Source organism: Podarcis cretensis (assembly GCF_951804945.1).
Source record: "Podarcis cretensis genome assembly, chromosome: 3".
In the NCBI taxonomy this organism is placed as follows: domain Eukaryota; kingdom Metazoa; phylum Chordata; class Lepidosauria; order Squamata; family Lacertidae; genus Podarcis; species Podarcis cretensis.
In genome coordinates, this window is record NC_137172.1 from 78,030,456 (window position 1) to 78,051,832 (window position 21,377).

The 21,377-nt window shown below is 39.8% G+C and overlaps 3 protein-coding genes across 4 annotated transcripts in view; 2 read left to right on the forward strand and 1 right to left on the reverse strand.

Moving 5' to 3' along the window:
* The first annotated feature begins 740 nt into the window (after window positions 1-740).
* On the forward strand, window positions 741-15,353 carry CCNC (cyclin C). 2 transcript variants are annotated; one of them, XM_079971122.1, is made up of 12 exons: window positions 741-960; window positions 3,480-3,586; window positions 5,878-5,962; window positions 6,744-6,813; window positions 7,689-7,740; window positions 8,457-8,512; window positions 8,847-8,882; window positions 10,263-10,354; window positions 11,211-11,278; window positions 11,883-11,962; window positions 12,537-12,655; window positions 13,905-15,353. In XM_079971122.1, the coding sequence occupies exons 1-12, from the start codon at window positions 929-931 to the stop codon at window positions 13,981-13,983; spliced, it is 876 nt and encodes a 291-aa protein (XP_079827248.1). In that variant the 5' UTR covers window positions 741-928; the 3' UTR covers window positions 13,984-15,353. The 2 variants fall into 2 exon arrangements, with proteins under 2 accessions (XP_079827248.1, XP_079827249.1); XM_079971123.1 differs by having other exon boundaries at window positions 745-960; window positions 13,747-15,353.
* TSTD1 (thiosulfate sulfurtransferase like domain containing 1) lies at window positions 15,352-19,908 on the reverse strand (the record flags this gene model as incomplete). Its single annotated transcript, XM_079971124.1, has 4 exons — window positions 15,352-15,975; window positions 17,705-17,864; window positions 18,067-18,243; window positions 19,734-19,908. 4 exons carry the CDS (start codon window positions 19,906-19,908, stop codon window positions 15,912-15,914), a joined length of 576 nt encoding a protein of 191 aa, XP_079827250.1. The 3' UTR covers window positions 15,352-15,911.
* The window catches only part of USP45 (ubiquitin specific peptidase 45), a 65,898-nt gene continuing 64,330 nt past the window's right edge, over window positions 19,810-21,377 (forward strand). Inside the window, exon 1 of the mRNA XM_079971120.1 lies at window positions 19,810-19,927. The gene's annotated coding sequence lies outside the window, so the exon portion shown is untranslated. The remainder of the gene's footprint in view (window positions 19,928-21,377) is intronic.

Consider the following 21,377-nt stretch of genomic DNA (forward strand, 5'->3'; position numbering starts at 1 on the left):
CAGTGTGTTGAATGAGGGCCAGAATTTTTACTTGTAGTGAAAAAAATTGCCTTAGAATCTCTGCTGAAGGACTGGATAAAAAAAAATAACAAAAAAGAAATATTGGAGCATGGTCTGAAGAGATGTGTTTGGGACTTAAAAACACAGGATGAGGCAATCCTCTTTCTCAGGTAAGATTGTCATTTAAGTGATTTGAAAATATGCAAGGGCAGAATTACACCCTTGCTCGAGGGATAACATCTGGACTTTTTGTTATGACTGTCATGGTAGAATGCTCTCTCCGGATACAGAAACTCTTCTCTTTCCACAGTTCTTAATCTCGGTCTGCTGGTTTAGTGGTTTAGTGGGACTTAGTGAACATGAGTTTGACCAGCATGAGTTTGACCAAACTGTGGGAGGCAGTGGAAGACAGGAGTGCCTGGCGTGCTCTGGCCCAGGGGGTCACGAAGAGTCGGATACGACTAAACTACTAAACAATAACAGTGAACATAAGACAGGGCGTAACCTGTCTTCCCCAATGAATGTGCACTCGTTTCGCTTAAATAACTTCATTTTGAACAAAAGCCCTCTAGGGCAAGGCAAAACTTAACTGATGCACCCTTGAACAGCTGAGGGTGAGGAAAGCCGGCATTTTGAGTTTCCATTCGCCCCCTACCCCCCCCCCCATGGGCGGAACTTGTCTGCTGCGGAACTGATTTGCAAGGCGGCCGCGAGCTGCCGGACGACGGAAGGGTGAGCACGCAGAACCGAGGTTTGCCGCTTGTTAGGAGCGCTGCCGCTCATTACAGGCTCTTCTTTCCTGCCGCTGAAGCTGTTCCTGTTCCTGGAGTGGCGGGAGGGGGGCGTCAGAGGAGGCTGCACCGGTACCGGCGTCTGTGCTCTCCGCCTGGGCAACCAGAAACGAAAAGCCTCCCGCCGACTCCGCTACATGGCAGGGAACTTCTGGCAGAGCTCACATTAGTGAGTAGCTGTTTCCACGGGTCTGGGTGCATCTAGGATGGGAAGCGAAAGCTGTGCCGGATTACCGGGGCGGGGAGGCACAAATGGGGGCGGGGGGAGAAAAAGGCGGGCGAGGCAAATTCCCTCCGTAGGTCCTTCATAGGTAATAGTCGTTGGACTATTAGGTGCAGTGAGATGCGGCTTTGCGGGTGGAAGGGGTGTGTCTAGAGGTTGCGGCTTTTGGGGAAAATATGAATTCTTACACTGTTATATGTTTGTATGGGATTATGCCAAAGCTGTTATGGGTTTTCTGCTACTGGCTGTAAGGACGAAATTGGCTGTGTGTGCTGCTGTGTTTTTCCAGATGGAAAATCCCTTATAGAAAGTCATGCAAATCTATGGTAAAGTTCTGGTCAGCTTGCCTCAAAAACTGACTTTGTAGGGTTGGAAAAGGTCCAGAGAAGGGCATCCAAAATGTTCAAGGGGATGGAGAATCTCCCTATGAGGAAAGGTTGCAGCATATGGGGCTTCTTAGTTTAGAGAAAAGGCCAGTAAGAAGTGACATGGTGGAAGTTCATAAGATTTTGCCTGGTGCAGAGAAAGTGGATGGAGAAAATATTTTCTTCCTTTCTCATGACAATAGAACTTGTGGGCATCCAATGAAGCTGAATGCTGGAAGATTCAGGACAGATAAAAGAAAGTATTCCTTCATGCAGCACATACAGTTAAACTTTGGAACTCGTTCCCCCAGGAGGCAGTGATGGCCACCAAACTGGGTGGCTTTAAAAGAGGATCAGACAAATTCATGGAAGAGAAGGCCATTAGAGGCTAATAGCCACAGTTCTCCATGCACTGTCTGAGGCAGTATGCCTCTGAATACCAATTGCTGGGAATCGCAGGTAGGCAGAGTACTGTTGTGTTCATGTCCTGCTTGCAAGTTTCCCACAGACACGTGGTTGGCTGCTGTGAGAACAAGATCCTGGACTAGGTGGGCCATTGGCCTGATCCAGCAGGCTCTTCTTGTGTTCTTTCATGTGGCATTGATAAGGTGACAGCTCATGTAGGGCAAGGTGCTTTTGACACAGTAAAAGTGCTGCCTGCTGTATACTACATAATTTAGTATACTACATAATTTCGTAAAGACCCCCACCCAAGAGTTTTGTGGAGCTAAAAAAACATAACAAACTATTGATGTCTTTTATTGAACCATCCTACTAGTATCGCTTATGCACACAGTTTTTATTTTCTATTTTGGTACAAATGGAAAGGCAACAAGTGGTTATTTAAATTTTGGATGGAAACAGGTAATGAGAAAAACGTGGAATATACTGATATCTGTTTGTTGTTTACTATAAGAGGAATGTTGCCCATTTAAATTCATCATTTTCCCCTCCTTTCTTCAAATGCTTTCGTATCTGCATACTGTATCTGTGCACAAATGAATATTGTACTACCTCCCAAGAATTGGGTCGCTTATTCCCCACCACCTCCACCTACAAGGTCTTAGGTGAATAGAGCATTGTGATACTATGAGGTTAGAGAACCTTCAGCAGATAACTTGAGGGTAACCAATTTAGTGCCCTACAGATGTTGTTGAGCTCCAACTTCCATCCACCCAAGCCAGCATGGTCAGTGGTCAGGGAAGGTGGGAGTTGTAGTCTAGCAACATCAGGAGGCCACCATGTTGGCTACCTTTGAAATAACTGAAAGCTTGTAAAAAATATCCATGGTGAAAAGACTTGACTCAGGTTCATAATTTTTTGACAGAAAATGAATGGGTATATTTTAGGATAATGCAAACTAGCAGTTACAAATAGGAGAAAATTTCACCTGGCTGGAGACAATTCTCATTATTGCAGCAGTCAGTTTATCTTTCTTTGCCCACTTTTTATGTGTAATCTACCAGCACCTAAATTCTAAATGTGTTTATTTGTGAGAAAGTCTGATCTCAAAACCCAAAACAATATAAGCACATAATTGGAAATCACGATGATGTTGAGATGCTTCTGGGACTGGTGCCACAGGCAGAGAGGCTGGATTGAATTTTTAGGTGTATGCATGCTTTGCATAGCATTTATTTATTTAAATTATATTCTGCTTACTAACCAGAGTTCTTAAGGCATCTAGCAGTATATTTAAAATACAATAAAATAGACAGAAAGTTACTAGGGCAGAACAAAGACGTATACAAGTTTCTTCCTCATTCTCAGATACTCCAGATGCTGCTCTGCAGCTGAATCTCTCAGCCCCAGCAGGCCTCAGAGGAAATGTCTGCTGAAGCATGCCACAGGTTGGGGCTTCCTTGCTTGGCTGCTGCTGCTGTTTCTTGCAGCTGCTGGCTCTTGTGGCACAGGTGCTGGGGGAACACATTAGTATGGGTCTGAATACCTAGGAAAGTTTGTGACTTTTGCATCAGGCTGTGTAGTGGAAGCTGAAACGCAGGCTGTTTTCTATTTGTGGTAAAATGCCCTTCTGTTTAGTTGGTATAATAATCTAACTTATACTGAAAGTTGTCTCTTCTCTCTTCACTTTCTGTGTAGCTTACAATGGATTTTGGATAAACAAGATCTGTTGAAGGAACGCCAGAAGGACTTAAAATTTTTGGCAGAAGAAGAATATTGGAAGCTGCAGATATTTTTTACAAATGGTAAAAATAGTTTCACTTTTAACTTAGCCCACTGTTTCATACTGTGTGTGTGATGAATTATTTTTGTGTTAATATCTTAAAATACACAAATTCACCATAACTTTTTTTTTAGAAGAAACATTCATTAGGTACCTAGTGACATGAACATGCTCCCCCAAGAGACCTTATCTTTCACCTTAAATATAGCATTCAGGTTTATTTATGGTTTGTTGTTTTTGGCATTATGCATATGTTTTCATCCTGAGACCTTGTGGATGTAAGGCATGTGTTCTCACACTGAACTTTGGGCATCTACTACATGTTTATTTTTATGTGACAGTCCTTCAGGTTCTGGTTTAATGGCAATAACATAATGCCTAGTTTGTATGTAAAGATGGCACTTGCAGGGGAGCTGAAACTGACAGTCCAGCCTTTACCTTGAGGTTATTCTTCTCTTGGTCTTTCACTTTAATAGTCCTTCTTAGGTTCCTCTGCAATTCTGAAGACTTGTTGTGAAACTGATAAGAGACTTCTCTGCATTTAACTTGGATTCAGCTTGTATGATTCTTCTGTGGTGTAAGGCCAGAACATGGTTTGGACTTAGGCATATATGCGCAAATGTTGCTGATGATCTTTCTTGTTGTAGATGCTATCTGTTAAGTAGTGGCTTGTTAAGCCTGCCTAATGAATTTTTTTAGCTGCAGTAAGATCTGCACTGTGATCTATTGGTTCTTCGCTTGTTTTCTTAGCCACTGTAGCAGATCTGTGTAAACTTAATATGGGAAAGAGAGGTAGTATATTAGAAACTGCTATGGCTGGATGGAGAATATTTGTATTTGCTGCTGATTTTTGTGTCATGATAGTTGGATATCATGAATGTACTCATGAATGTATACAGCATTTATTCATGGTGTTACAGTGCAGCATCAGGTTGACCACAATTGTAATGGTTGTTCCTTTAAACATTAATCATGTGTGCAAATGCCTTGCTTGGCAGTCAGCCTTTAAAATCTGTGCATAGTTATGTGAATCAGAATGGCATAACTTGCAGTGCTGTTTTAAAATGGCAGGATAATGATACAGCATTGCCATGTTTGGATTATAAATGGATGAGGGCATTCAGGAAAAATACCAAGTAATCACCTTATGTTTCATTCCATCATTCTGTCCTTCCACCTCTGCTCGGGATCCCAGACGGATGCTTCTAACATGCTTGGCACATCTCCTTTGCCTGGAAGGCCAAATAAGAGCTACCTGCACAGCTGACACCAGGGCTGCTTCTTGGCCAACTGGCAGGCAGAGCTTGTGATGGAGCAGCTGACTACTTCCTCTAGTGTCTCTCCCCCCTGCACCCCTTTCCTTTCCCTAGATTAAATATGTCATACTTCAAACACCTGCTGCCCTGCCAAATTCAGCAACTATGTTGTTATTGGCAGCTTCATTCATTGGACAAATAACATCAGCGTTGTGATGTGTTTAAGCATTGTAGGCTAGAGGTGGCTCATTTTTTGTTTCTTTAGCTGAGGGCTTACGGATCTCCAGAAGGCATGTGTGATGTAATTGTAGGAGTCTAGAGTAAGTGATTTGAGAGTTGCCTTAAATTGTACATCCTAGAGCAAACTGTTGCCTTCACTGTATGGAGATGTCACATGCCTCTTCTTCTTTCATGGAGCCATCTTTAAATGCTGGAATTAAGTGCCATCTGACTGTGTTTGAACTAGTTTGACTTAGTGGGTAGCATGCTACACTTTGATCTAGAATCACCTTTTAATCCCTCAGGTAGTTGAGGGGAAATCACTGATCCAGTTCAGCCATATATTTTCAGGCTTGCTAAATTTCAATTTAGCAGCCAGAAACAACCATTAAGACCACATTCCCATTTGTTCCTTGGTAGTTCCCTGGTATGTCTGAAACAGAGACCTCTGGTTTAATGTCAGTACCTGACGAGGATATTAAATCATGTTTTATATTATGGTTTAGCAGTCTAGAAAATGTATATATGAACCAGGCAACTGTGCTATGGTCTCAATATGTAAAAATATGATTGATGTATCTTTTAGGGTTCCTGAGAGGATGACTCGGTTAAACTTGACAACTCTTTACATATTAAGGCTGCAGTCCTACGCATCAGTAAATTTCATGAAATCATTGGGGCTTTGAATAAATGTGGATAGGATCTGATTGTAATGACAGTGTAGAAATGTTGGCATACTGATTGTTTCACAGCACCAAGGGAGATAACCTTCACCACTTCTGATAAAATGCAAATTGTACTTTAAAAATCTTAACTCTCTTTTGTTTTTGTTTGTAAGTTATCCAGGCCTTAGGTGAACATTTGAAATTAAGACAACAAGTTATTGCCACTGCCACTGTCTACTTCAAAAGATTCTATGCCAGGTAGGACCACTTTAGTATGTATATATATATATGTGTGTGTGTATGTGTGTATATTTTTATATATATATATATATATATATATATATATATATATATATATATATCCTTTTTAAACAGAATTCAAAAGTTAACAGATAAGTTGGTTTGTAGCCATTTCCAGTGGGTACTGTTCAGCTGATGAAAGGCTTTTGTAAGCAGAATGGGAAGGGTAGCAATTTTCAGTTATTACATCCCACAGTGCCATGGTGCTTCTGTAATAGCGATCCCAGATGCCTTCATCTGCCCCAGCTGTAATAAAACATATATCCCATATTGGCCTCTACAGCCACAGCAGGCAATGCAACTCTCTAACGGTTTGACTTTACCCCCAGTGGCACACTCTTCCATTGTCTCCTGAGACAGATGGATGCCAACACAACACACACAGTCTCTCTCCACCTGCTAAATATGCTACAGAGGGTTGGGAGACCCTGCAGAACAGATTTAGAGGGGTGAGGGCTGCAGGAGGGAAGGCAAATAGCTAAAAACTGCTACCTTTCCCATTCTGCTTATGGAAGCCTTCCTGTCAGCTGAGTGATACCATTCAATTCAACCCCATTGTCCTTCTATATATGCAAATCTTTTATTTTATTTTATTTTATTTTAATAAAATTTATACACTGCTTGATTGTAAAAAAACCTCAAAGCGGTTTGCATTATTGGTGGTAACTTTTCTAAAAAGCAGTGTTCTAGGTGAATAGCTCCTTCTGCCTTCTTAAAATCATGTACTGTAACTTTTCAGATATTCCCTAAAAAGTATAGATCCAGTACTAATGGCTCCTACGTGTGTGTTTTTGGCATCCAAAGTAGAGGTACGTAGAGCATATTTTTCTGTGCATGCATAAATTTGGTATAAAAAAAGAGCGGAATTAGTTTTTAACCCTAAAGAGAAAAGTTAAATTGGAGCATTTGGTGGCTTTGTTTCTCCATGTCCTTCTGGGAGAAACAGGAGCTCCATTATTCAATGCTGCGTCACACTTACAAGAGGGGGAGGGTTTCTTTTGTTGTATGTGTTGTTGTTTAACCTTTAAGAAGAAAATCAATAAAGATAAATTTTAAAAAGAAGATCCAGTGGTGGTGATGAACTGTAGTTCATTACCATTCTGATCTGTCCTATTGGCTGAGTTGCTGTCTTGTCTTCTCAGTCTTTATAGATTCTAGGATTTAGTAAAGTGCATAGCATTTCTCCCACCAAGGGTTTTGTGCCCTTCCCTCCATCATTATTGGTGTTTGGCTGTTCATACATTCAGAATAAATGGTGACCCTTGATCACACCATGCTTCCAGTGCTACAGGTTGCTTTTCTTGCCTTGTGGTTACAGAAGCTAGGTATGAGGGCCATCTTGGCAGCTGCATTGCAATTGAAAGATATTCTGCTGATGGGAAAGAAAAGAGATTCCTTCTCTGACAGGCTTCTTTATTATTTTCAGCGTTGTTGTGACTATAGTAGGGTGAGGTGGAGATGAATGAACCTTTTTATACCTGTTCACCATAAGCTGCAGTGGAGCTGGGCATGGCTGGCCTCGGATTCTGTCAGCCTGTCTTGGAAAGTGCTCAGCATTTGCCTACAAGCCTCTCAAGAGAACCTTCCTTTCACCAATCATAGTGACAGGCAATTTGTCACAGTGTGTTTCTAGTGTGGAATACCTTCCAGTGTGACTTCTTTTTTTTCCTTTTTTTTGCTTTAGGAATTTGGTGTGGTCTCAAATACAAGGCTGATATCTGCTGCTACTTCTGTATGTAAGTGTAAATCATGTCCTTTTCTGCTGCTTTATCATAGATAAAATAGTCATCATAATAGTTATAGATTAAATGTTGTCTTTTTCATAGGAAGCTGTGCATTGCTTAGAAACTTTGGGGATTAAATAGTATAACTATCTGAGATAAATAAAACAGATTAAGTATTAACTGAAATCAGTTTTCAATCTCAGCAGCAGCAATGAAAATGAATTTCTTTATCCATAGTATGTTTGATACTTGGTTAAAGTCTGTCTCCCCTCACCCCTCTGCAAAATAGATATTTGCACATGCATGATATTAGAAAACTAATTTCCAGAAAGTGGTAAATGCTTCCACACCAGTAGATAATTTGGTCAATTTGTAAGCTTTCAGAAGCTGGTAAACATTTTCTTTTAAAAAGCCATACCAACTTACTTTTCAAAGTATATAAAATAAATTTCAAAACCTATTCTCACCCACCTACCCTTTGCTTTGGTCATTGCAATATTATTTTATTCACATTCTTTCATAGTAGTTTTTTATTGTACCTGAATTTTGTCAGGTAATCTCAAAAGTCCATATGCTCTAATATACGTAGTTTCCCGGTGCTTGAAAATGTAAAACAATGCATCCAATATCTAGTCTTGTGAGATTTGTGATTTCAATGAAAAATAAACATGGTGGTTTAATTTTATCCTCTTTTTAAAAAAATGTCTCTTGACTTCTTTTAATTGCAGTGAAAACTAGGTTTTCGTATGCCTTTCCGAAGGAATTTCCTTATAGGATGAACCATGTAAGTAACCCTGTAGTGATATAGTTTGCATTAGCATATCATCTCTGAATTAGTACATTGGCACCTGCACCAAAAATATATTTATTTGAAAGTAAGCTCCACCAATTGATAAGTGGAACTTACTCCCTCATGTGCATCACTTACGTTGCTCTTTTGTAAATGGGTGCAACAGTTGAACTGGTGTCTAATAAAATGTATTATACACAAAATTTTATTACAATATATTGATGAATGGAATGGATTTACCGAGTCTCCAAAGGATCTGTGTTTTCCCTCCTTCCTTTTAATGTGAGCAGTGTGTTTGATATGATTAACTTATTTTCTATTTTTGCAGATACTAGAATGTGAATTCTATCTCTTAGAATTAATGGTAAGTTCATCTGTTTACCTCTGCATTGGCTTAACTTTATACAGCTTTCCTATTTGTTAAAGGGGATGAAATGAGCTATTACTCACAGCACTTACCTTTAAATAGGCAGTATTGTCCACACCTCTCCCCAGTTGCACTGCAAGGCCCTAAGAAAGGAGCATTCCTTTTTATAGTTTAGTAGTTCATGAAAGCTAAGCAGAAGTTAAGAATAGAGTTGCACAAATTACATATAAAACCCGAATGTTTTCTTTGTATAGATATTTGAATACATTATATTCAGTTTGTAAGATATACAGTGGTACCTCGGTTTACGAACTTAATCCGTTCCGGAAGTCCATTCTTAAACTAAAGCTGTTCTTAAACTGAGGCGTTCTTTCCCTAATGAGGCCTCCCGCTGCTGGTATCTTTCCACCCCACCATTTGGATTCCGTTCGTAGACCGAGGTAAAGTTTCCTAACTGGAACACTACTTCCGGTTTTGCAGAGTCCGTATACCAAATAGTTCGTAAACAGGGCTGTTCTTAAACTGAGGTACCACTGTACTATAAATACTTAACCACAGGTGTAGGTTCAGGGACCCATGTCATGTTCTTACATCTCATAAGTACTTCTCTGGAAATGTGTGTACTCTTGGCTATTTTAAGTACTGAAAACTGCTCTTCCAATCAGTCAGCTAACCAGTACAGGCAGCATAGCTACTCTGTTCATCATGTTGGTCAGACAACAGGCAGTGTAATACTTTGGACTCCACCCACCTTTAGCTTTGGCCCTGCTCACCATTGGCAAGTGGCCTCTGTCAGATTACCCTTGACTTTTAAAAACTCTGTTCTAAGGTGTGCTTTGTGGTTAAAAATTCTGCCTCTTTTTAGTGTGGTTTGCAATATATAGCGCCTTTGCACATTGCATCTCTGTTCTGAACTAGTGGAGGAGGATCTTCCCCCTACAGTCTCTCTGACATAATCCCCCATTTATATTACAAGAAGAGAAGTGAGAACTTACTTGAATTTCAAACTAGTGCCAGTTATTTTGGCAAGCTTTTAGTTTATGCAGTTTTAAACACAGGCTGTTATTTCGCAAGGTTCATTTTCCTGTGAGGTATGTAGGCTTGTGGGCAAATAAGGTTTTTGTTTGCTGCAGTTGTGTCACTTTGTGTCTCCGAGGGAGATAGTCTGATAGACAGTCGATCAGCTTCTACAGAGGAGTATTCTAAAGAGACTACTGACCTCATTTTGACAGAATAAGGGTGCTGCAACAGTAACATGTTGAATGGAAGGCAGGAAGCACCTAAATTTGTAAGTCAGATGTTTTGAATTCTTGCTAGTGACAATGAGCTTTGTGCTGCGCTTAATTTTAAATGGCCTTTTAAAATCAATCTTTCCAGGACTGCTGTTTGATAGTATACCATCCTTATAGACCTCTACTCCAGTATGTGCAAGATATGGGCCAAGAAGATATGCTGCTACCCCTTGCCTGGTAATAAATATAAAAATTTTTAAAGAATGTGCTCATCTGAAGAAGAGTACAAGATTAAATACAACAATGGAGGTGAAGTCTGCTAACTGACTTTGCAGACACTTTCCCCAGTTTGCCAAAGCCACGTGAGCCAATATCTAGACATTTTCCTGGGGATCAGTATTAGTTTAATACATACTGGAGAACACATGGAACCAGTTTGGTTTATTTGCCACCAATGGATTGTTTTACATATGACCTGTACAGCCTTTTCTTCAAAACACCCAAGGGGAACACATAGTAATTAGATACTCTGATTACTATTTTATTTATTTAGTATATTTATCCCTGCTCTTCATGGAACTCAAGGTGGCTTCAGCAAGGTGCCTGCCCTCAAACCATCCCTAACCTTGTCTTGCAGTAGGAAAGATGACATCATATAATGTCTCTGAATACAGACCTATTACAGTTGTACCTTGGTTGTAGAACGCCCTGGAACTTGGACGTTTTGGCTCCTGAATGATCGAAACCTGGAAGTAATTGTTCCAGTTTTTGAACGTTCTTTTGGAAGCCAAATGTCCGATGGGGCTTCTGCGGCCAATCAGAAGCCGTGATTTGGAAGTCGAATGCTTTGGAAATCGAACGGACTTCTGGAATGGATTTGGGAAGAAATTAAACCAGTGTTCCAAACTGCAAAGTATGTAGGAAAAAAATATACAATGAAATGTGTATATAACGATAACCAACATCCTGATTTCAAACAGAACGTAAATGTTTAAAGGAGAAATAAGCTGGTGTGTTTGTGGCATATTACCTTGACTCCCTTATGTGAAGAAATGAATGGCAGCATGCTGATTGGTTGCTTTTATTTGTGCAGGAGGATAGTGAATGACACGTATAGAACTGATCTTTGTCTGCTGTACCCTCCTTTCATGATAGCTCTAGGTAAGTAACACGTTAAAAAGTGCTTTATCGCTACAGTGGTACCTCGAAGTTACATACGCTTCAGGTTACAGACTCCACTAACCCAGAAATAGTGCTTCAGGTTAAGAACTTTGCTTCAGGATGAGAACAGAAATTGTGCTCCAGTGGCCTGGCGGCAGCAGGAGGCCCCATTGGTGCTTCAGGTTAAAAACAGTTTCAGGTTAAGAACGGACCTCCGGAACAAATTAAGTACTTAACCCGAGGTACCACTGTATTTGAATGGAGTGAGTTGGTGTAGAGTTCCACCCATGACCATCTTCATATAAAGTCTGGTGTTGACGTCATAGCCTCAGTTTCATTTTTTTACTTAGCAACTGAAATGATTTTATGGTGTTAATTTAAAAAAATCTAATGGAGCAACTAGGAAACAAAAGTTAAATGTACATGTTAAGAGTCAGCAGTGTGAATAGTATCTGGAATGGTTTGATGGAAAAAGTCTCTCTTGAGAGGTAGACAGTGGTACAAAGAACATGTTCTGGAAATGTCCTTTGCCATTACTAGTATGTTACCCATCATTCTGCAAGTATTGTTATCTAACCTTATGCAACATTTGTTTCCCTTGCAGCTTGTCTACATGTGGCTTGTGTTGTCCAGCAAAAGGATGCTAGACAGTGGTTTGCTGAGCTCTCTGTTGATATGGAGAAGGTAGATACATTTTCTTTCCTAGGTACAAATTTATGGTGTAATGGGAAAACATGTATGCTAGCCACATGTCCTCATGTAAAGTGGTAGCTTCATAGGACCAGGTATTATAATCATTTCTTGACAATGCTTGAACACCGGACTAGCTTCTGGTCATTTTGGGGGCATGTGCTTATTTTCAAAGTCTTATGTGTATTGGAACTGGGCTGATGTAAATCAAATGAAGGCTGTGTTTATTTTCTCTTGAAATTACTGACCATTCAGCTAATTTCCTACTGCACTGATCCCTGAGTATAAACTCTGTTATGCTCTAAGATCAAAGCTCATGTTAATTCCCAGTAACAAATCCCAAATAATCCAATGTCTTAAGATGTTGAATGTTTTAAACTAGGCTCAGAATTTGTCCTTCCCCACCCCCAGTGGGTAAAATATTAAATATATTATTACTAAATTTAAACACAGAGGTACTATACAAGGGTAACAGAAAACTTAATATTGTATATGAACTGTGTGCCTATTGCTGACAGACACATAGAAACATGCCTACATTTTGTCATCTAGACATATCTTTGTTTAGATTTTAGAAATAATCAGGGTTATCTTGAAATTGTATGAACAATGGAAGAACTTTGATGAAAGGAAAGAAATGGCTACTATTCTAAGTAAGATGCCTAAACCAAAACCACCTCCAAACAGGTAGGTGTCTTCAAACTTTGTTTTCTCCTTGTTGTACTTATCTATCCCTGTTTCTATAGCTGTCTATATCTATTTCTTTTTCTCTGAAGAGTGTATCCAAAGTGTAAACAAAAATTTTAACAACATTCCAGAGATCTATCAGAATGTATTCCTATTTGCTAGAAATTTGATAGTTCTCATGTTAACAGTTACACAACTTCCTGCTTTTCTTTTGTGAAATTACCTAATAGAAATGAGTTAACTCTCTGGAATTGTGTAGGCATAGGCAACCTCCTTCTGAATCTTCAGGGACTATAATAACCTTTATCAATGTCATTTGAACATGATGAATGGCTGTGCTTGAACATAATGCTTTAAACTATGATTTTGGACTGTTAGTCATTGGATGTTTGTAAATTGAGTGACATTGTTCCTTGACTATCATATTAAAGCTTTTGGGTTTGCAGGAATCTTTTTACCAGGCACATTGTCTGCTTATAACAAATACTCAGAATTAGCACAGGCTTACTGGCAAGGGCTTGGTGGATAGGTTGTTGTGATTTTGGATAAGATATATATATAACCTTTGCCCCTTGCAACTCTGGTTATGAGCTGAGTGTGAGATCATTGTGTGGGCTAAATTCTATCCCTGGTTTTTGAAAAACAAATGTGCATTTCAGGAACAAGTAATTTTTTTAATAACCACACTGCTCCCTACCCAGGCAGTTGTTGGCATAACTAAGTGAAAGTATGAAGACAAAAGCTACAAGGACTCAGAAAACTTTTTTTATTTATTTCCTCAGTCATGATTTAAGCAAGACTCACAATTTGTAGGAGATTGAGGCAAATTTCCGTGGTGCTATTTACATTTTGCCACTTGCACAGGCTCTCCTAGAATAAATTCTTTTATGCTCTCACATGAAGTAAATGTAATTAAAGAGCTGCATGATGATTGATCTTCTCCATTGTGACTTCTTGTGCTTCCAAGATTGTAGAATAAAGACTGTAATCTCCTGCCTTGCTGTTACATTAGAGATGCCTTCATGAAATAATTCACAGAAGTAAAATAATTTTTTAAAAAATATATCCATTATTTGTTTTGTCCCGAACAGTGAAGGCGACCAAGGTCCAAATGGAAGTCAGAATTCTAGCTACAGCCAGTCTTAAGTCATTCCAAAGAAACTCATTGTGGACCACTTTGGATTATGTCATGATGGATTTTTTCTTGTGTGGAAGACATGAACACAAGGTTTCAATAATGTCTTTTCAGAAAGAACTTGAAGAATGTTTCTGTCAAGCATATTGAAAACTTTTCCATAAATACACATCCATTTGAATTGTGGCACTAACACATTTAACACCACTTCTCAGTCTCCAAACAAGTCGAAAGCCTGGATAAAGCTAGAAAAAACATGATTAACTTCAGTATGGACAGCATTCAACACTTTAGTTGTTGTTTTTTTAAAAAATGAAGAGTTAAAGAAACTGTTACCACGAAGCTGGGTGAGTAACTGGATCTTCTTGCTCCCATACCAGTTTGACCACAGGAGGTGGCTTGAAATGTTGGATTTGAAATCCTAATTGACCAGGTATATACTCTAAATGCTAGCGAATATTGTACAAGAAGGAAAATGCACTTCTTCAGTAAATTCTTGAAAGGAAAAGACTCCTTAAACAAAGAGTAAGATAGTTTTGCATTCCTCACCTGAAATTTAACAAGATAGTCTTAGTCTGTACCTATAATTTGCTAGCAAAAATTGAAATCCAGTACCCAAAAAAGTGCAATATGTATAATGCAAATTGTGGCTGTTGTAGGGAGGAAAATTTCAACCTTTACAAGTGCTAAACTATTAAGTCATACTTTGCAATCCAATCAAGTTGAATAATCTAACCTATTTGAGGTAATGGTGGATGTGTTGTGTGCTATAGAAGTTAGCTTGCCTTCATTGTTACAAATCATTCATCGTAACAGAGGCTTCTTAAGAAAGCAGCAAGTATTCAGATGAAAATAAAACTTACTCCGTAGGAAACTATTTATTAATTACTGTAAAAATTTAACTAGAGAGGCTTAATTTTTTTTTAACCACAGGGCCATATCCTGTGCTCTTTACTCAGGCACACCTTCCACTGAAAATGGGATTTGCTTCAAAGCCTTTAGATTTTAATGAACATTATGCACACACAATTTCATAATGAAGTAAGTGTCTGTTATCCTAAAACAAAATCAAATAAAAATAACTACTGGATTTCAGTCTTAGGTCTTTTTTCATCCCAGAGAACAACTTTAAACTGGTACAAAACCAGAGGAATGTTGTTTTGAAGAATCTTGTCACTTGGTGCTTGTTCTAAAACTTGATTTTTTAAAAAGCAGCAATGCCTGCTTCTACTTGATCTGTCATTCAATTAAGTGTAACCAAAGTGTTTTTGTATGCAAGTGATTGGGCTATTTGCACTTAACTGTAAGTTATTTTTATAAAGCGTGTTTGGATACTGACTTACGAAAACACTTCTGTGAGAAGTGATGTGTTTCTGGCCTTTTCATACTCTCCTTATTCGTTCTGCTTATTTTGTTGTCTTGTTCCACACCCGTGCTAACATGATTGGTTGAAGACACCTTGTCCTTAGCCATATGGAAATTAATTTTGTTCCCCTGAGGGTTTAAACTTTATTTGTAATATGAACTAGCTGGGTAGGAATAAAAACAAATGCAAATTGACAACTTTGTCTGGTTCTTTTATTCTGGAGTGATAAATAAAGGATACAAATAAATCAAGGTGGTATTGCAGATATATAAATAAAGAATGGAATCATGATCCGCTGAAATCAGTGGAAGTTGTTTAATTGGAAATATGATTGCATTGTTGATTTAACTGCGGAATAGTAATAGGTTATGTAGATGTAGCATATTGTATTCATACTATGAGCACTTCCCCTGTTGGATAAAAACATGTTTCCACACACTATTACTTCCACAAAGAGTCAAAGACTTTAAAAGCAAGAAGAAGAAACCAAGGTTATCTCTTACATGCTGGATAAACATTTGAGCTCTGTTTTATGTGCAGGAAAAATTACTGGGAAAATTAGCTAAAGTTGTTTGAAGAAAGTGTCTAATGGAGAATAGCCTGACTGAATATTCAAAACAGGTATCAGTTCTTTCCTGCTGTGTAACACAACCAATATATTGCTACACAAAATAGTTCCTAAATCTATATAGATCCTTAATAAAAGTTAGTTAGCCTTCACTCTGTGTACTATGAGGATACTGAATATCCAGACGTCATTCCCCCGTAGAAGATTCATACTCAGCCCATTCCTTGAAGCCACCAGCATAATTCTGAGCTCTGCAAGCACATAAAATAAGAATCTTAACATTTCACACTATACAAAGTATTTTAGTTAGTTATCCTTTCTCTAAAACATACTGGCCAGATCACTGATTTGCTCAGAACTCAGTGGGCTCAAAACTTTACGGGAATGTTAACCTTCTACTTCCAACTTCAAAATACTATCTGCTGCATTCTTTGGTGTAACAATTATTATTTAATAAGACAAGGAAACAAAGGAGCATGCATATGATATCTTCCTCAAACAACACAACCCACAATAGCCTCTTAAACAAATTGTTCATTTTTGCAAAACAGATAATAGTTTTGTTGATTAAAAACTATTAATCTCACCACTGGATTTGGCTGCAGCCCATACAAGATTTTTAATTCTGGTTTTTGTCAGAGCAGCCAAAGGTATTAAGATTCTGCAGAGTCCATGCAGAATCTTTGATGTAGCAAAGCAGAATAAGGTATCACCTTAGTTATGTTTTTTAAAATCACAATTGGATTTCCTTTTAAGAGGAAAGCTGTGAAATGGCAGGTGGCAGTTTTAGATTGAAGGCAACGACTGATTTACATATGTCCAAGGTGGCCCAGAAGTAGCTAGAAAAGGGGGCAGAAGGGGGCCTAATGGGCTTATGCATGCTTCATTGTTGCATGCGATGATGACCTGAAATGCAATCCCCACACAAATCAGGGGTTGCCTGTATTTCCATGTACTATCTTCAAGGAAGATCTGTCACTGTATGCAGGGCAGTAGCTAGCAGGTGGTGAGGTGGGCCCCCGCCAGGGCCGCAGGTGGGGGAGGCACAAAATCAGCTAAAATATGTCCATAAATATATTTATAAATTAAAATATTGATTATTGCCTCATAAGAAAAGGTTTTAAATAGAGGGTGAATTGAATGGGTGGAGGAGAGGTGGAAAGAAGAGCTAATTTGTCCATGGCTAGGGGGAGCAATCTGGACGGTTTTGCCAGGGGTGCAAGATCACCCAGCTACGGCTCTATGGCTATATTTACTGCAAATGGAGCCCTGTGCAAAATAGATACACTTAGAATTAAAGAATTCCTGGAAGCTGCTGAGCACAGAGATTAGTGTACCAGTACTGAGCTGAACTCCAGTCTTTCTATACATTAAAAAAAATCCTAATTATCTCAAGCTGTCTTCATTTCAGCAGTCTAATGTAGGTGTTTCGTGTGACATTTTTTGTTGTGGCTGTTAAACGACTGGCTGCCAGGAATCCTTGACAATCTATTGCAAGTCACTCAGAGTGCTACTACTAGATCATGATCTATGTTCTGCCCACCACTGCTCTAGGCAGTTTGCTGTCAGCCTACATGCACGAGAACATTACTTTTTGTGATTGCTTCTACGGAATGAAATGCCTGTAGCATTCCAAAGAACTTAAAACAAGATGACCTAGTTTTTTTGTTTTTTGTTTAAAGGACTAGAGTGACCAGTGCTGCTTCAACTTCACTGATGTGCACAAATAGATGGCACAGACTACTTGCAACTGTAATAAGTTTTGAATGGCAGGAGACAAAGGTTCCGGTTTGCTTCATTTGTGCCAGGCCTAGGTCTTCACTGAGCAATAAGTTACTTAGAAGCAAAGATCAGGGCTATGGAATGAAAAGCTATTGATTCACCACACTTCAGAGTAGAACATCAGTGTAAGTATTAAATCAGAGGTAGAAGTCAGTAAAGATACATTTATGCAGTTTGTCCCTGAGTATATAAACTCACCTGCTGAAACCCAGAGACTTTGCAGCAGCTAGAGCTTGTATGCTTCTCACTCCTGCCATACAGGAAAACACTAAAATGTCTGATTTAGAAGGCATATCTTGATTGTATATCTCCTTAAAATGTACCGGTTCCATCTGCAAAGCTTCCACAACCTCGCCCACTACAAAAACAAAGACTGACTGTTGAATTAAGCAGCTGACTATGATGAATCATTATAAAGCAAGTAAGTGCAACAGTTCATAAAATCCATGATACGTGGGTGAACCTTACATATCTCCTGTTACATAGGTAAAAAGTTTTGAGCTAGGTGGCCTTGTATTTCCTCATCACTCCGCTCATGACCAGGAAGTGTGGAAGCTTACATGGAATGCTGATGGATCCAGGAATTTTCCCATACTGCTCAATTTCCCATTTTTCTCTAACATCAACAAGCAAAATGGCCTTGGATTGCAGCAACTCCTTGAGTTCTTTGTAGGAGACCTTATCTTTAGCAGTGCAAAAACGGCAAACAATCCCTTCTGGCTTTTCAGTTTTTAGATCTGTAAAGAGAAGAAGCTATTACTCAAGCAAGCAATATTGTCTCTGGACCATCATTTCTCAAATACATCTACTAGCAACTTTTAATGTTACCAGTGAGCACAGTTTATGTCAGTGGCTTTATAGGGCAGAGCTTTTCAAACTTTTCATGTTGGTGATACACTTTTAGACATACACACTGCAGCTGACACACTATGTTGTGACACACAGTATCCTCCCCCCCCCAAAAAAAATACTGCATTGTCAAATGTACTTATAGATTTTCATAATTTCTGTATCATTAGAACTCAGGATCTGACAGTGAAATTGAAAGGGAGTAGTAGTCTCAGAAGAGAAAGTGTTTCATCAAACAACACATCATGTGGTATAGGTCGCTGGCCTACACACCATTTTAAAGGTGATTAGGTTAAAGCAGGCGAGGGTTTATTAAGATTGGCAAAATGTTTTTTTGTGTTTTGCTGAGAGTTGTAAAACTCTACAGGTTCAGAGTATTTTTATAGTCTACAAAACCACATGCTATAATAAATTTGTTAGTCTGGACTTACTGTGTGGTACCTTTTTAAATGTGTTCCTTTTAGGGAGAAGGGGGGCCCCAACCACCCTTGCTCCCAGCCTGGCACAAAGCAGGCTTGGATTGCAGCCTCTCCCTCCCATTCCAGAGGAATAGGGAAACAACCAATGCAATGAAAGATATAAAAACAGCTTAGAACTATTCTCACTAAGTGTGAAATATGTAGTTGCTACTTAACTGTGGAGCACAAACCCACAAAGCCCCACTGGTCACACCACCAGGTCTTCTGTGACATGTGGGTGTGCTTACCCTTCTCTCCTGATCTGGGAATAACTTAAATATATAGCATCTGATCTGATATTGAGATACCACTTCCTCCTTAAAACGTCCTATACGCAAAATCATTCACACCTTTGTCCCCAGCTGCTTTACAGAGGCATGAGGTCATTACTCTTTTCTAAAGAAAGAATGAGGCCGAAATATAGCATAGGCAACTTTGCCCAATTTCTTTCCCCCTTTTGGAATTGGAAGCTAAATCTGGAGGCTGCAATGGATCTGTTTCGCAAGCAGAGCCAAACGTCCTAATCCTAAAATTAGGACTGAGAAATGTTCCACTAATGAAACATAACTGGATTAGGGGCACATTTTATGGTCAGAGATGCCACACGGAATGACAGACTTGTAGAATTGCTAGGGGTCACGAGGGTCATCTAGTCCAACTCCGTGCCATGCTGGGATATTTTGCCCAACGTGCAGCTCGAACCCTCGACCCTGCCTGAGATGAAGAGTCGCATGCTCTACCGACTCTACAGATCTGGTGACTTATGCAAGTGCGGATCTGATCTTAACACTGACGCTAGCGAATGTCAGACTATGCTGTCGGTTCTGTATAGGGAAGGAGAGAGGCTTTCTCCCCAAGCCCGCCCCGAAGCGCGCGCGCCGGCGTCTCCCCTCTCTCCCCACCCACTCCGGGGCACTTACGCGCCGGACTCCGGAAGGGGCCACGGCCTGCTCCCGATCCCGGCCGCAGAATGGAGCCGCAACCGTGGCTCCCTGCCAGCAGGCTCTTTCCTCGCCCGCCTCTCGCAGTGACCCCTGTCCGCTTTGCTGTCAAAAGAAAGGCCGCCCGACCCAGCCGGCTGCAGCAGCCCCACATGCTGCCCAACGCGGCTCAGGTATCTGCGCGTTTCAACATATCTCCTCCCATTCTTTGCCGGGCTTCCCAAGCTATAGCAGGCCACGTCGTTTGCCTGTCTTTTCGTCTGTGCCTTATAGGCGCTTTGCGCCAGAAGCTGCTACCTCAATCCTATGCCCATTTGCTTAGAAGCCTCCTGTAGGGCTTACTCCCGAGTGCACAAAATACATTTAAAGTGCAAACACACACATATCCCTCAAAGGAACTGTACTTTACCCCTCAGAGAACTACAGTTCCCAGCACCCTTAACAAACTACAGTTCTCAAGGTTCCTGGGAGTGGGGTGTGTGCTTAAACGTTTGCTGTTTAAAGTGAGTCTAGAATTGCATGCCAAATAAGCACTTCTGTTTTCTTCTCAACCCAGTGGAACGGTTTCCCTACCTCTGGAGGTTGTGGACTCTCCTTCCTTGGAGGTTTTTAAGCAGAGGTTGGATGGCCATTTATCATGGATGCTTTAGCAGAGACTCTTGCATTGCAGGGGGGTTGGACTAGATAGCCCTTGGGGTTGCTTCCAACCCTACAATTCTGATTATATGAGTCATATTATGTTAACACCACTTCCTTTTCTCTGGATGCGCCCCTCAGGGTGCCCTCAGTTTCCCTTTTTCTGCACAATTAAGAAGTTCTTTTGTTTATGCCCTCGTTTCACCTCAAAAGGATATTGTAGGGCTGGAAAAGGTGCAGAAGAGGGCAATCAAAATGATCAAGGGACTGGAACAACTCCCCTATGAGGAAATGATATTTGGGGCTTTGTAGTTTAGGAAAAAGTTTAGGAGTAAGCGGGGACATGCTAGAAGTGTATAAAAATATGTATGATGTTGATAAAAGTGGATAGAGCAAAGCTTCTTTCATAATTCCACAATCAGTGAAGTGGAATGTTGAAAGATTGCTGGGGAAAGCATTCTACTCCCTCCCTTACCTTAATTTGATGGTACAAGATTTCAAGTATTACTATGTTTTTAAAAAATATACTAACAAGTGTAGAACTCTATATTCACCCTTGGGCTAGTCTTGGGAGCAAAGATCACTCCTATACTTGAGCCTTCCACATGGCAAGCCTTGTGCTACCAGCTGAGACTACAGACTGGTGATTCACCCGGTAGCATTATTTATGACAACATTTCTTACACAGAAATGCTTCAAATTATATTGCTTTATGCAAACAAATACTTTTAAAACCTAGATGAGGCTTATTCATTCATATGAAACCTTTTTTTCTTTTTTTTGCTAGCAAGTTTTCTATAAAACAGTCATGGGTGCAATTTTCCAAAGTGTCTTTCTGTGTACATCTGTAATGAAATGTGTATTGTTTAAAATATATGCTTCACAATATTTTGAAAGGCCTTTAGCAGCCAGCCTTGTGACATATGGTGGCTTTGCATTTCCACATGCAAGACCTATCACTGGTACAAACCAGTCATGTCATTCGAT